At 42.2% G+C, this 16,465-nt stretch overlaps 1 protein-coding gene across 1 annotated transcript in view; it reads right to left on the reverse strand.

The window, feature by feature from the left end:
- Positions 1–5,753: 5,753 nt before the first annotated feature.
- dap (death-associated protein) overlaps positions 5,754–16,465 on the reverse strand; it is a 10,968-nt gene continuing 256 nt past the window's right edge. Inside the window, exons 2-4 of the mRNA XM_086191903.1 lie at positions 15,818–15,923; positions 9,961–10,003; positions 5,754–6,925 (exon numbers count right to left, since the gene is read on the reverse strand). Coding sequence (XP_086048029.1) covers positions 6,806–6,925; positions 9,961–10,003; positions 15,818–15,923 — 269 coding nt within the window. The 3' untranslated portion in view covers positions 5,754–6,805. The remainder of the gene's footprint in view (positions 6,926–9,960; positions 10,004–15,817; positions 15,924–16,465) is intronic.

Consider the following 16,465-nt stretch of genomic DNA (forward strand, 5'->3'; position numbering starts at 1 on the left):
CTAATGTAGGACAGGCATGCACACGCACGCACGCACACACACACACACACACACACACACACGTAAATTTAAATGAGACAGTAAGCACTCGTAAAGACAGTAACAATTCAACTGAAAGGAAATAGAAACTGCAACTGAAAAGTGCCTACGTTTAACAACAAAGTAAAACACTTGCAAAGCTAACACTGCTATAGCTTCTCATAGTGACTGCAGCAGAAATTGTTGCTGAGAGCCGCTGCGTGTATTTAGCTTGAAGCGAATGACGCTCCATAACCACCAGCTACAAAGAACATGACCACGATGCATTCAGTTGAATCAACTCGCTCATCCATGCTTGTTCATGGTGGGTCTGCACAGGAGGTATGATGTTGGTGAATTATTGAGCATACACCCTGATTTTATTGCGCAATGCGCCTGAGAGTTTGTGAAAGGTTGTTTTTGAGCAGTTTTCCTGTTGTTAGCTGTCAGCCATCATTAGCTTCATGCTTAACATACCTGATTGGGGTTTTTTTGCATTCTGGAATCATAAAGAAGTCGTGCAGGAGTCTTTGTGAGTTCGATACATTTTTTTGAGAGAAGTCTCACTTTAACATTTGCTAATGAACACATGCACTTACGACACAGTTTGTAAACTGACATTCTTTGATGTTTTTCATCCTCCCGCGTAGTCGATGGCCATTGGTTCCAATTAGCTTCAAGCTAAATAAATGTGCCAGGCTCTTTCTGCATTCTGGAGCCATAAAGAAGTAATGCAGCCAGTCTTTGAGAGTTCAAAACACCTATTTGCAAGTACTTGACAGGTTACGGGTTTTTCTTTTCCTCTTTTTTCTAAGCACTAAGGACACTGACCCTCTGATTTAAGGAGCCCTGATAAAAGAACGAGAGGTCATCTCCCTGTTTCAACACTAAAATGGAGAATAAAACAGTGAAAAACAGCTGTGAGTTTAACCACTCAGAGCGACAGGGAAAGTGCTGATAAAACATTGTCTGGATTTTTGAGAGCACAATTTCACGGTCCTAACTCCTCTCGGCGATTTCAGCTTAAGTGTCATCCAAGAGTGTGTCTAATAAACATGGTGATGAGTTGCTAAAGGGTCACGGGGGTACCGTGTAGCCAAATCATTCCTTCACATACAATTAATTGACTTCAGAACGCTTTGACGCCGCTCTGAGGAAGTTGCTTATGTATTCAAAGTCTAGAAATGTTTTTAACAAACCCTACATGATTAGAGGATTAACATATTTAACATTAATATAAGGAGATGTTTTAGCCAAAATGATTGGCAGAGCTGTGTCACATCCAACTTTGCTTTTTCTCCACCATTTCAGTGGAATGAGAATTGAATGAATTCTTTATTTGTGCACAATGAACTGATGATTTTGGAGTTACCAGTTGCACGAGCGCACCGTGTGTGCAGAAGTGAAGCAAACCTATTAGCCCCGAATGCATCAGATAATATTGAGGTCATCATTGTAGCTGAAACAGCTGCTGGCTTAGATTGTAACCTGAGATTATGAAATGCTACTGCCTTGCTCAGCAATTCCCTTCCGCTCACCATCCTCCCTCCACCACAACCTAAATCCCTCTTAGAAGTACAGACATGACTAAATACCGAGGGCTCCGGCTACGGATACTATGGTAGTGATTATGTCATCATGTGATGCTGCAGGCTGGCTTTAGGCAGGATGACCTGATTCTAGATCAGCAATTTCTCTGTCAAAAGATGTGGGCTTGGGTGGAATCCTCCCCCGAGGCCCTCTGCTGGTTGGGCGTGGAATAGTACATGAATTCAAGGTGATTCCGTACATTTGGAATGAGTTTGTGTGCTAGAAATACAGTTTTACTATCACAGCCATGGAACTATTAAAAGGGAACGTTGCGTAACCTCAACATGCCAAATACATCCTCTTAATGTAACTAGCAGCAATATCTGCTGAAAATGTATCATTATTTCTACATGACTGGCCTCATGAATCATGGTTTTGCTGATGAGACATTAATAATATGGGAGGCACGGTGGTGCAGTGGTCAGCGCTGTCGCCTCACAGCAAGAAGGTTCAAGGTTTGAGCCCCGGCTCCATCACAGGATCTTTCTGTGTGAGTCTCCATGTTCTCCCTGTTCCTGTGTGGGTTCTCTCTGGTACTCCAGCTTCCTCCCACAGTCCAAAGACATCAAGAGGGGACGAGGCTGATTGATACTCTAAATTGACTGTAGGTGTGACTGTGAGTGTGAATGGTTGTCTGTCTCTATGTGTTGGTCCTGTGATGGACTGGTGACCTGTCCAGGGTGAACCCGGCCTCTCACCTGAAGGCTGCTGGGATAGGCTCCAGCCCCCCCACTACCCTTAACAGGATAAGCGGAAGAAAGTGGATGGATGGGTTAATAATATACATTTAATTTATATTTGCAATTAAATACATGAGAAATATGACAAGACCACTACTCATAATAATCCAGCCTTCATATGTGCATGAAAAACACTGCAAAAGTCATGGAATTTTAAAATTGTACTTCTCTGGAAGACTTATTAAAAAAAGGAAAGACCTGCATATTTGTTTATATGTGCCTGGGCAATGGGTCACAAATGATCTGGGGGTGACTAACTACTAATTATAGAGGTTTATGTTGTATCAAACCATGAGATTGGCAATAAATAAGATAAGTAACAAGCATATTAACTTAACACAAAATTTAATAGAGTTGCACTGATAAATTTTGACTAATTTTTTTCTGCTTATTTCATTTATATGTAAACATGTTTCAGAGAAGGTCAGCCTTGAAATTCCAGTTTAAAGATGATGGCAAGTCATGGAAGATTACGAGTAAAAATGTGTATTAACCCTGATAATAATAATAAGAACAATAATGTGAAATAGCAGCACTGAAATGATTTATTTCTCTACACAAATTTAGTTGCACTCATTTCTGGCATTATCCATACAAAATACATGCAAATATACTTTCTATTATTATGACAACTGTTTGGTCTCAATTAAGTCATCACTTTTTTATCATTAAGATTTAATCAGAATAAAAAGAAGGCATCACTTAAATTTCCCTTTTGAAATTATGTTCTTTGAAATGATTCTGTCATGTAGTCAAAGAAAAATTAAATAGGTCTTTCTAAATTAATTCCATTTCTGTATGAATAAATCATGTGTCTCACAATTAAACCCCCATCAGAACCATCCAGGATTTCTGAACTAAAACTGAACTTCAACTGGAAGTTGCCCTCGCCGTGAAAAAAAGGGAACAACTTTTCAGAGAGCAGCGCTTCTCCCGGGCAATGAGGTAACATCTACTTTGTTTTGTACTTCAGCTTTGAGATTTTTCAAAAGGGACAAAAAAAGAAACCGAGTTCCGCATTAAAATCTCTCTGCATGTGCAGTCGGAGCACCGCCTCTGTAGCATAATACCATGAAACAACTGGCAACGGCGTTGGAGGAAATATGTCACTGTAACATGGTCATTTTAGCCCATCTGCTTTATCAAAGTGACCGTGAACAAACACAAGAGGTCCTGACACGAGTGAGTAACATACCTTCTCCTCCCAATGTGACCTGTTGACTGAGTAAACCGTGGCATTCGAGTGACTCAGGAGCGACCAGTCGACTCCAGCTGAAGGCAGTTTGAATGTTCCTGAGGACAACGTGGTGAACAGGTGGTATTGTATACTCAGGGCTAATGGAACAAAAGGCCTCCGCATGAGAGCCGCCTTCAACGCAACCTTGACTGGTTTTTATGGTGCATATTCCAAATTTTTTTTTTTTTTTTTTGTGTTTAACTTAATGAGGCGAATCAACTGGTTCCAAAAAGCAGCCAGATTCGATAGAACATGAGCACAAAGCAAGGAAGTCAATTGGGGTAGAGTTTCTCAACCAGTGGGCTGTGGTCAACGGGTTGGCCGTGAGTGCCATCCAGTGGGCCGAAAATGCTTTCAATACTCGTACAATTTTTTTTTTTTTTGTAAAGTTAAATATCATTCTCAAAAATATTGAAATTAAAAATGAATTATGAACAAGATATAAATAACATTAAAACAATACTTTGCTCTAACAATCTGCCTTAAAACTCACGGTTACTGGATGCTTGCTAGTCACTAATATCAAGCTGTGACGAGATTGATAACGGAAAAGCTACTGAAGTAATGCAGATACAAAATGTTGTCAACAATTCTGTTGTCCCCTCATCTGCCCACACCACTTCATCTTGCCATTTTTCTATCATAATGAACCCATTTATCACTGCCACCACGTTGTCTTCATTTGGGTCCAGGAGCACACAGCCTCTACAGTTGACACCTGTACTGAATCAACCACTGGGCCCCTCAGTGCCTCCACTAACTCCATTAATTGCACCAACACAGCAAGAAGTGCAGATCTTCTACTGTGCCGTTTCAAGTCTCTCTCTCCCCTCTCTCTCTCCCAAACACACACACACACACACACACACACACACACAAAAAGGGCCACTGTCCAGGACGACAATGGCTCTGATTCTCACTGGTAAATCTATATAGATCTCTCTCTCTCTCTCTCTCTCTCTCTCTATGTATATACATGAAATTTAAGTATTTATAGTATAATAAATAGGTTTCTTCATTCAAAGCATTTTTTGCAGTGCCTGACAGACAGCATTTATTAAAATTCTTAGATTTCAGAATACATTTGAGCCTTCTTCAGTATGGAATCCATTCATATGCAAGAGGTTCCTGAGCAGAGGAATAAGATGCTTATGATCCTTTTTGTGAGAGCTCGTCTACAATGAGAAAACGATATAGAAACCCATCCACAGCTGAGCAGATTGCGTCTGCTTTAATTGGGAGTTGAAAGCGGCTCATACCAACGAAGACCACTCCGGCTGACGGTTTATTGGGCTAGAGTGCACCTGGTCGCAGATGCTTGTGTAAAGATGGATTACATGAGCGTAGACTTGAAACACACAGAGACACACACGCACACACACACACAGTGTATTTAGGGAAGTGAGGAAAAAACAGAAAGCGCTTGGAGAGACGTTTCATTTCAAAACACCACCTGAGCCCCCATCCCTCTGTGCTAAATTGCCAGGGGATGCTAAAATACTGAGGTACAAGACAATTCATTAAGTAGAGTGAGTCAAGATATTTGCAACTTCCAAAATATAAAAAAAGAATATCAAACCACTGTTTTCATCCAGATCATTCAAATAAAAGACAAGATGCTATTTCAAGATAGTCTATATCTTTATTCACTGACAACCACACCTAATACCTCAGAGTCCACACCTCAAAATCCACTCAACGACTATATATTTGTACAATTTGAACAATTTAACAAAGAAATTGAGAAAAAGAAACAAAAATAAAACTCTTTTCAACTTAAATTAACACAGGAAATACTTCCTTCTTGGCAAGATAAATTTCTCTCTTTCCTGGAAACCTGAACATTAGTGTTGCAACAAATGACACTTGAGTGTAAGGGGATTGGTGGTGCGTCTGTGTGTGTGTTGATATGTAGAATTGCCAGCCAGTCTAGATTTTGGATATCATCGTGTGATATGCAATGAGCTGCTGATACCTGGGCGAGTGGTGAATAATGTATGCACTGCACTTTCTCAGCACAAGAACAGAGACTCCTGACATTTCAGTGGAATGCGGAACTCTGTTGCTTCTCCTTGTTTGCAGCAAGACTTATTAAGTGCATTACTGCCTTTTGGTCTGAAAGTGAATGCCAGAACAAAGCACCCTGCCTTGCTGTTCATTTTGATGTGTATCAGATAAAATATCCCTGCAAATATATGCGAGTCAAATGAAACTTGGCTCGGTTTGCAAGTGAAATCTAAAAAGATGATATTTAGCAGGATGTCAAAAGGCACTGCTGGAAGATTTTTTTTTTTTTTTTTTTTTTTACTGTGATGGAGGTTAAATTTGCATAAAACTTTTGTTAAGTTTGCAGGAGGGGTGACACAGCAGCTCCAACAAGGTAGGAAAAACAGTTTAAACGCAATTCGTTTTTGCCCAAAAGGTGTATTCATTAGCTTTTGCTGTAAACTTCTTGAAGCATGAAGACACGAGAGCGATGCGTAAAGCAGCTAAATGAGTGCTTCAATTATGACACAGGTGTTTGTGGGCTTATTAGAGACGAATGGAATGCTTGTTAAAGTTGCTGTTAACCTCAGCATTTGGATTCACTATTGGTTAATGCTGTCAAGTAAGTGTGATGCCCTCTGGTCCACCCTGTACCGGTGCAATTTGGCAACAATCTCAGCGACCATCTCACATCTAAAGGCTCTTTCCTATGAAGGAACTAAAAGGTTCTTTTTGGTTCGTGGTGATCATGTAAAACTGATGTCCTCTTGATTTGGTTCTTTTGGTGGGAGGGTTCAGGCTCGTCACTCCGAGGCAAACGGTTGGTTTTGGAGGCCTGAGTGATTGGACTGGGACTGGCTAGTTACGCAGTTCTCCCAACAGACTCAGATCGGTTTATCTGCTATTTATAAGTCTTATAAAATGATAGCCCATTTTAGAAGACCCTTCACCCATCTACCATACCTTAAAACTGTCAAAACAATCCCTCTTAAGGACAGGACCCAGAAGTGCAGATCTTACAGTGCAGCACCAATGCAGGACAGGTTTAAAGACTTCTAGTGTGGCCATACTGGAATTAAGGTTTGATGACACATTCCTTGGGTATGTAATGCGACAGGCAAAAGACTTGGATTATTTCTAGATCTGTGCCTGGTGGGGAAACATCATCTAATGTGTACAATAGGGAAGGTCGGCTGGTGGAGTGAGCGTAGCCGTTGGGAGCGAGCTGCCCAGCTCACTTGCGAGGCTGATGGATGTGTTGGTTGATGTGCTGGGCAGGGGGCAGCTTGGGGATGCATGGCTGGGGCTTCTGGTGGGCCACCTGGGCAGCTGCAGGGGTGAAGTCCTTATCACCCTGAAGGGAACACAGTCAGTCAAGAGGACTTGAAGAACTCAGATGGTCAAAATTCAATTCCCGATGAGGTTGTCTGATGGACAACACAAACCACTTCAATCTCATATTTCTGAAAACTTTGGCTCACCCGATACACAATGTGTGCATTTGCTGTACTCCCCAGAGCCAGACAAGATCTCCTACTCTCCTCTGTGGTGTATTCGGGAGCTGAGACCCTCAGAGACTGTCTGACTGTTAGTTAGCTTAGCATAATGGAGTGGATTAACGTAGTGGATGAGAAGTGTTAGCATACCTCCACCAAAAGCTATCAAATACACTCTCTAAAATGACACGCCGTCATATGTTAGAATCAAAAACATATTCCAAACCAGGAGCAGTGATATGACACAACACCTTAGAGCGTCGCTGGGACCAAAATGTCTGCTGACTCTATTAATCATGGCTGACACTGTAAGAGACGATGAGGATGATTCTTTCTGGACAAACCTGAACCTGAGCTATTAGGTGACTTGATGGAGGTATGCCAATACTTCCCACCAACTACTATTCATTGTGCTGAGCTAATTAATGGTTAGCTGGTCTGGTTTCTGAGTTCCCTGCTGTGGCAAGGAGAGAAGGGTAACCATCTTCTAGTCTGGCTCTGGGAAGGATGGACAATAGGTGTATTTCCAAAAGGACGGATGTGTTCCTTCTTCTCTTTCTTTCTCATATATGCACTTTAAGCCCCCAATATTACATTCTCACACTAAAGTGTGTGAACTGCATGAAGCCACAGTATAGAGAAACCCCCCTCAACCCCCCCCCCCCCCCACGCTCATCTACTCTGCAACTCAATCTTCTATTCGAAGAAAAATGCCCATAAACAGCCTCACATCTAAACCGGATTACAGCAGGAGTTTGATAATTCAGAGAGAAATGCAGAATCAGACTTGTCCCGACCATGATTGGATTCCTGCCTCCTCTTTTCTTTATCTTTACATTCCTGTTGTTTCCTTTTTTTAACCTGTTCCTCTTCTCTTGCTATCTTGCCACCTCCTTCACTCACACGCACGTGTCTGGGTGGGAAAAAGCGGGTTTACACACTGTACCACACAGCATGCTGGAGACCAGTATTTGTTGAAGTAGTTGCTACTCTGGTTTTATTTCAGTCTTATCATTGATCCCGATGTTGCCACGTCATATGTGGCAACATCCCATTGCAATGTAAATATCACACGTATGATCCCTTTATAGCTCCTTAGCATGTCCACAATAATTATGTCATATAGCCTAGTTACTCAACACTCAATTTCATCACCCCTGTATCTGAGCCTCGAACTGAACCCAACCATCCTTACGTGACCCTAATCCGCCTTGTATGTGTTGTACTGTATCTGGAGCAATGCACTACCTTTCCTGCTTGTGTGTGTGTGTGTGTGTGTAGGTGGGCGAAAAATACCCAAAAACTGTATTTCTTTCATTTATAGCCCATTCCCTCACTAACCGTGTGGAATATGGATGCATTTGACCTCCAATTACCCCTCTCCTCTCTTCTAAAGCTCGAAGCTTCTTGCTTGTCTATCTCTGTCTCACCGAGGCAGAGCTGAATTAACGGTGTGACTTCCGTGCGGTGTGAGACAGACTCGTGGTGACTGGCAAGGCATCTTCACGGGCGGATAATGCGTAATGTAATATGGGGTTCCGTTTTCTTTTAATCTAATTTGTCTTTAATTGTGTGAAAATGTTGAAAAGGAAGAAATTGAAAGAATGAGAATCCTCCTACCTCCATATGGCTGAAGGAGATAAAGTCATTCAGCAATGTTGCAAACTTGCATTTAAAAAAAAGATATTTCTTTTTTTTTAACAAATTCTAGAGGGCATACAGTAATTTAATTTCTTTCCATGAATCAAGCTTTTTTTTTTTTTTTTTTTTTTTTTAAACGAAACTTGTTTTTTTCCCCCTTACAAATTATTGTATCCCAAAGGACGACATGTTAAGATGACTGTTCCACAAAACCACCTCTGGACACGAAGAAGGAACACTTTTATTACTTTAACTACCTGTAATTCCTTTTCCTTTAAAGTTTAGACAAGATTTGATTTAATTCAACCCCCCTCCCCCCATACGCACTCATCCAACCGCGCCACCTGGGGGAGTTAAGGACACTTTGATACACACACACACACACACACACACACACACACACACACACACACACACACACACACAAGACAAGTTTACAACAATACCTCTACCACATAAAGAGATCCATGTCTGCATTGATTTGGGGATATTAACTCTGTGAAAATTCAATTTTTGCTGCGTGGTTGCTGTCCAAGCTGTCTACTTAAGTCTGTGCAGCAGAATAAACATCACACACAACAGTCATTCTGGTGAAATATACAGTATCAATCTTGGTTGTTACAGACAAAGTTTCATTCTGGAAGTCGCATTATTTCCTCTCTTTATCAACTTTATTTTGGGGAGGAATCAGAGTCGGGAGAAAACGACCCATGTATGAATTAGGCCTCTTAAATCAGTTTTTTTCAAAATTCATGTTGTAACATTCTTTTTAAGGCAGTATGGAGTGCCTTGAGGGATTTGGGGTATTATATTGCTATGAACTGCGGTGCTCTCGGACGTTTGGTTTTGATGACCTTCTGAGCTTATATAATCTAAATACAATCATTGGTGGAATGATACTGACGAGAAAAACTTTTGAAGCCAAATCAAACTTCTTAGTACTTTAACTACAGTAAGGCACACATGGCGGAGGCATATGACTTCAAAGCAGAATTTGTGGAAGGGACTCACATTCTACTGTTAATTCAGACATCTGATAAGTGATGAATGACGTATGAACTGTTCAAGTTCCTGAACGTTTCTCTACACATTTGTATCTCTCATTTTCCTCCTGCTCTCGCTTTGCCTTTTTTCCATCGTCTCTATCTACTGAGCCTCTATTGCTCCCTGTAGAGCTCATGTCCCAGATATCATGCTTATCTTGACATGACTGGTGGTCTGTATGGAGCGTGTGTGAGTGTGTGTGTTTTACCTTTGTAACCACTCCAGACACAACCACAGGGGCCTTGGGTGGACTGAAAGAGAGAAGAAGAAACGATGGAAAACAGGACAAAATACTGTCTAATAAAATACCAAACAGTTAGCACAGTTAGCATTTTACTCTGTGTGTGTGTGTGTGTGTGTGTGTGTGTGTGTGTGTGTGTGTGTGTGTGTGTGTGTGTAATATAATCACAGGGTACTAAAAAAGTTATAAATTATACCGTGGCTACGTTCACAAAGACAAACATCAAAAGCTATAAATGTGACATGGTGCCAAAATACAAAGATCCCATGTTCTCTGAACACACACACAAACACACACACACACACACACACACACACACACACACACACACACACACACACACACACCGGATGGACCTGCCAGCAGCTTAAATAGCTCACATTCATCGTGGCCAAACACTGGGGCTCACAGCTTCTGGATGGAGGAGTAAGGGATCATGGAGCGGGGGTGGGGGGGGGTGAGGTATGGATGGAAGGAAAACAGTAATTGAGGAGGAGGACAAGAAAGGAAAGGAGTCAGGAAGAAGGAGAAAAAGACGAATGAGGGGGGTAAACGGAACGGAGGAGGGTGGTGAGAGGGCAGCGGGGACGTGAGGAGAGGTAATACCTATATAATAATAGACTGTCAGAGGAAGAGGGAGGGAGGGAGGCAGGCGCTCACTCAGACATAAAGAAAGGGATGGAGAAAAAGATGAGGAGGAGGAATGCAGATCGACCTTGACATGACAAACGAGCGCCGTCTAATTTTACGGCATCCACCCCCCCCCCCCCCTCGGCAAAGAGTACAGTTGTATTAACCACCTTCAAAACTCCACTCAAAGACTTCAGCGTGTCGAACTTCTAGCTTCCCAGGCTGAATGGAACGTTCCATGTAGAACCCTCACCAGTCACATTCTATTACATTTGAAAAATGTGCGAGAAAAAAATACTGGATGATGTAACTTTTTAATACCGGCTACAAGAGATTCTCAACACATCTGGCCAATGTTGGTTTAATCTCAGCGATCAGCATTCAGGCAGTTACTGATTATCACCTTAATGAGAGGAATTACACCTCGACGTGAAATTAACGACTCATGATTATTCTCCTTCCCTCTAATAACACCATATCTTATCACACTTTACTTGTGAAGTGTGCTAACTAATTTCCTATAGAAGAATATTTCTCTTCTTTCTGTGATTGCCGGAGCTGCAGCTACTATAGTTCAATTGAAGCCAAGAGTTGGGACGCAGCGGGGGTTTTTTTTGGTGGTGGCGGTGGCGGTGGTGGTGGTGGTGGTGGGGGCGCTCAGTAGGATATGCACAGCGTGGGTTGGCATCCACCTCACGCTGCTTTGTCACACGTCTCTATTCTATTGAGTGTCTGCCTTCATTCTGAGGACAAATCCTAAAATACTGACTCTGAAAGTGAAGCATGTTCGAAACTCGCCCGCGGCTCCGACGCGTCAGCTGAAAAAAATGACACATCTTGTTTTAACTCTCAAAATATTTTCATTGAAACTGGAGCCAGTATAAGAATGTGTACAGAGAAATAATTTGAAACAATGAATCATAACCTTATGTATATATACCCCCCCCACCCCCCAAATCTACCTCCATACATGTTGGAGCTTCAGTTTAACTTCCTCCCTTAAGAATATTGCTGTTCTGGAAGTCTCATTATAAAATACAAATCAAATAAATAAACTGAAACTAAAGAAAAACTCATCGGTGGGCCACAATCCAAAAGACACAGTGTTGGGACAACGCCTTGGGAATGAAAAAATGATTACTCAGAGCACTTTTACGACACAAAAGAAAACAAACAGTGATTTACCGAATAATTTTAACATTTTTTTTATTTGTTACATAAATATATGAATATAATCATATAAATAAAATAGCAGTTTTAATAGATTATATATTTTCTGGCATAGCTCTTAGAAATGCATGATATTGCGGGTTTTTTTGGCCAATATTTTTACAACTGTTACGGCCAATGGCCAACATTTACCAGTTGAATTTGGCACAGAGAACCGACCGTGGCCAGCCCTGGCTTATACACCAGTGTCTTAAAAAAAAAAAGGCGGGATAAACAACAAAACCATTGGAAAATTCAAAGAGAAAAGAAGTGCATCCATCCATCCATTTTCTATACTGCTTATCTGTTATGGGTCATGCGGGGGGTGGGGTGGGGGTGGAGCCTATCCAGCTGACATTGGGTGAGAGGCGGGGTTCACCCTGGACGGGTCGCCAGTCCCTTGCAGGGCCATCAGGAGCAATGAGGGGCTCAGTATGTTGCTCAAGGACACTTGGACATGGACACTGGGGGAAGTGAGGATCAAACCAGTGACCCTTTGTGTGCTAGACGGCCACTCCACCTCTGAGCCACGCCACCCCCCCGCAAGGGAAAAGAAGTGATAAATTAAAATAAATAAACATCAAGTTCCCTCGTCAACATCGACAGATCTGAGTGTCTCATTAAACGTCTCCACATACTTTGAAACTTAGGATTTGAGAGGAGATGATCGGATCTTTGTCTAACTTCAGGCATGACGTCATGTCCCTCGGCCGCAGGGCATGACGAGTGGGCAGGGCAGCACTCATCTGTTTAAGTAAATTGCATCAGCTGGACAAAAGGGCAGCATGCGACATTTGGTTGGAGTCACACGTGTCATCCATCTCTGATCGTGCCAAAAATGACGACCGTGAGGAATGATTACAGATAAATGACAAGAGTTTTGAAAGAGCCTGAGGCGTGTCCCACAAATGTGGAGAAGAGAGGTCAGCAAGAGTCTTCATCATCTGGAGGAAGTCAGTCAGAAATACGACTGAAATCCTTCTTTTTTGTCTCTGTGGGATGAAGAGAGACCTATAGATATCTGCTGTGGTTAGATGTGTGGCTAGGAAGCCTGCGGGGGGCAGTAGAGAGCTGCGAGGTGGAATCCTGGAGAGACGTGTCCTCAAGAGAGGGAATGAGACGCAGAATTTCAACTAACATTTCAAAGAGTCATAGATGTAATTACACATTTGTGAGGCGTATTCTTCTCCGTCATTAGCTGCAAAGCCACACCTCACCGTTGCTTCCCCACCCATTTCCCTGCGCATCATGAGCAGAAAGTTTGTTGCCGTGGGCGAGGTGGGGGTTGCCATAGCAACTGATGCCTGTAGCCTGCCTTCCCTCCTCCTCCTCCTTTTCTCTTCTTTCTTCCCCTCTGCTCTCTCTCTCTCTCTCTCTCTCTCTCTCTCTCACTTTTCCACGGTGAACTGTCAGCTTGCTACACATTTCACTGCAGCTCCTCCATGCAGTGATTTGGTCGAGCTTCTGAAACTCCTCCACCTCACTTGAAAATTCGAAGGAAAGGCGGAAGATGACCTTGATTGTCATTTTTCCACCTGCAAAGCAGCTTACAGTTCATAAAGCATCCAGTCGCTGTATGAAACAGTCGTGATTCCTCTCGAACTCACTGTAACACCCAGTTTTTAAGCCCATGAAACACTGGTGACTTCACCTGAATGTTTAGGAGAATTTGACAGGAAGCTGTTGCCGGGTCAACAGTTTTCTTTCCTCCATCCCACCTCCCTTCTTTTATTTACCTTCTCATGTATTTTGGCCTCCAATTCCATCAGAACCCTCCCTATCTCCTCCTCAACATAATCCTGGCTACCTTTCCCGCTCCCCTCGCCCCATCTGTCCATCTCGACTAGATTGGTCACGGCAGGTGTTCCCCTGACTACAACGCTTCGCTGGCTGCCACTAAAGCGAAATTTACCCAGTAGCCACCTGCTAGACGTCCATCAGCGTGACACAGAGGGGGACATACAGAGCGTGAGTGGTACTGACTGGAGAGCAGTTACTGCAGCTTCCTCTTCTTTTTTTTATTTATTGTGCTGACAGGTAAGTTTAAACACATCCGAGGATAGTGAAGTTGCATTCTAACAACAACAGCAAGATGAATAAAGACAAACTCCTGTGGTTAAAATGCATTCCCTTTCAAAGCCAAAGAACTTCATCCAATTCTGTGACTGCAATGCAATGGGACAAATAAGAGGAAATAATTCTAAAAAAAAAGTGTATGTGTGTGTGTGTGTGTGTGGGGGGGGGGGGGGGGGGGGGCTCGAGCCTGAGAGTGGAAATATAATACTGAATTAAATATTTAATTCATTATTCATGGAAAATATTCATTAATGGATATTTTTTGAAACTATTTTTAATACTCATTGAAACAGATTGCATTTACCTTGAAAAAACAAATCCCCAGGTTTTTTTTTTTGAATTAATGAGAGCAGTTTGAAAAAGTCCATCTCTGCTTTTCTGAATTAATTAAAAGCACTACAAAAAACAACAAAAAAAAAAGTTCTTTTTTTTTCTGAATTAACCACAATGGTTTTTTCCGTCTGAGCTACAGCAAAGTCCCAAGGGGTCTGCGTGAAGTCAGCAAACTAATACCGATGTAATCTCTATAGCTTAAAGGCATGAGTGTCTCTCAATGTTCCTAACCAAGAAACAAAATCGAAGATGACTTAAAAAAGCTGGAGAGACGTGTTTGCTTCCATGGGCTACAATGAGAGCTCATGGAACTCACAAAAACAGAGAAAAAGTACCTGGTTTTCAACAAAGATGTACCCGTTTCAGAAGGAGTGCAGATTCGTTTTCATGAAAGCTTATTAATTCGGAAAAAAAGGGCTTTATTTTTTTTTTTAATTTACTGAGATAATTATTCCATTAATTTAGAAACACAGAGATTATTTTTTTCCTCAGGTCAATGTAGTACACTTGCTAATTTGTTGTAGTACGTACTTATGTTTACTTCTCTCCGTCCTGTACAGTATCAAACTGAATATCTCGGGGCTGTTTGCTGGACAAAACTAGATAGTTTAAAATATCATCTTCACTTGGGCCTTAAGCAATCTGCATTTTCTGCTAGTTTTATTAAATATTAATTAAGAAAATTTAGGATCAAGGAGGAACCCTTGAAGCCCGATGAACCATAAAGGGATGATGAAAGTAATTGTTAACTGTCGCGCCCCCCCCCCCCACACACACACACACATTAGTCTCTCAGAATGTACAGTGACATCATATATCCACATCTCTGTCTCAAGTACATCTCCCCAGAGTAGGAGTGTTACTTAGTTGACCCCACTTGTCATGTAAATGTTCTATGATTGCAAAGAAGAGCAAAAAAAGACACAGTGGCCAGCCTTTATACAGCTCTTGCTCTCAATAGGAAAACGCTGCAGAAAAGAGCAACTTGAACCATACAACTGTGTGTGATGTTACAAGCCTACAAAGATACTGGCGATTTCCTGACAGTTGGCGAGGCTCTTGAACCCTGCTCACTTGCTGAGTGTTCCTTGCCAGTTCTCATTTATCACCCCCCATTAACACACACACACACACTGATAACACGGTGTGTGAATATACCACCTGTACCCTTTAGCTTCTTGCTCATCAGGAATATCAAGCAGACATACTGCACCAGTAGAAACATAACACAAACTGGAACAATTTCCAGTATGGCAGCCTGGAGTGACCTCAGAAGAAATGGAGCCGTTCTGATGTGCGACATGCAAACCGCTGCTTCTTATTACAGACACGGTGAAATTGGCAATTCAAGTTAATGCTGTAATTATGCAGTAATTATGTTGTTTACTAAATTAGCTGGCAACAACAAGTCTGCTGCACAATGGCTGACAGAGCTGCCTTACAGGAAAGTGAAAGCAGCTAAATTGCTCAACTTGCAGTGTGTGTGTGTCTGTCGGAGTGTGTGATTACGCAATCACAAATCATACACTCAGCACACAGGCGGCATAACCCATTCTAGTTGTTGTGTGTCCATTACCTGCTGCTCACATACTCTTCCTCTTCCTCCTTCTGTTGTGGTTCGGGGGCGGCAGCAGGCGCAGCTGGCTGGTGCTTCTGCACTATCCTCATACCTCCAGCTTTCACTGCAACACACACACATATGTAGGAATGCTGATTAATACATGAAGCGTTCAGGAAATGCTACCAATCCAAATATGCACATAGTGCTACTGTTCTAGATTCTTCTGGAGTTGACCTTGACCTCTGACCAGATGCTCACACACAAATACATGTTTGCACAAGCCTACTGACAGTCATGGCCTCCCAAGAATCGCAGGTTAGGTGCGAGAGTCATCTGTTATCTGCCTGTTATCAGTGGTGCAGCTGCGCAGGCCCACTACCCTCTGTCCACGTACACCTTATTTGCTTTTCCTCAGCCTACATCCACTAGATTGCAGCACACGACCTCCACGTCATCGCCACAACTCTGTCACTAAAACCTTTATATTACATGCCAATAATTACACATCGCTGCATGCCGATGGTTTTCTATGATAACATGTCAATGAGGAAGAGAAAAAGCTAACACAACTACGTTGTCGGTGGCTAAAATGTAGCCTCCCCACGTTTTAATATGTATCATGTGATATTTAAGTGCGAAACCTTCGGAAAACAAAGGCCTTCA

Source organism: Aulostomus chinensis, chromosome 21 (assembly GCF_037954235.1).
Source record: "Aulostomus chinensis isolate RoL2024-O1b breed Wild chromosome 21, RoL_Achi_v1.0, whole genome shotgun sequence".
Classification (NCBI taxonomy): Eukaryota; Metazoa; Chordata; class Actinopteri; order Syngnathiformes; family Aulostomidae; genus Aulostomus; species Aulostomus chinensis.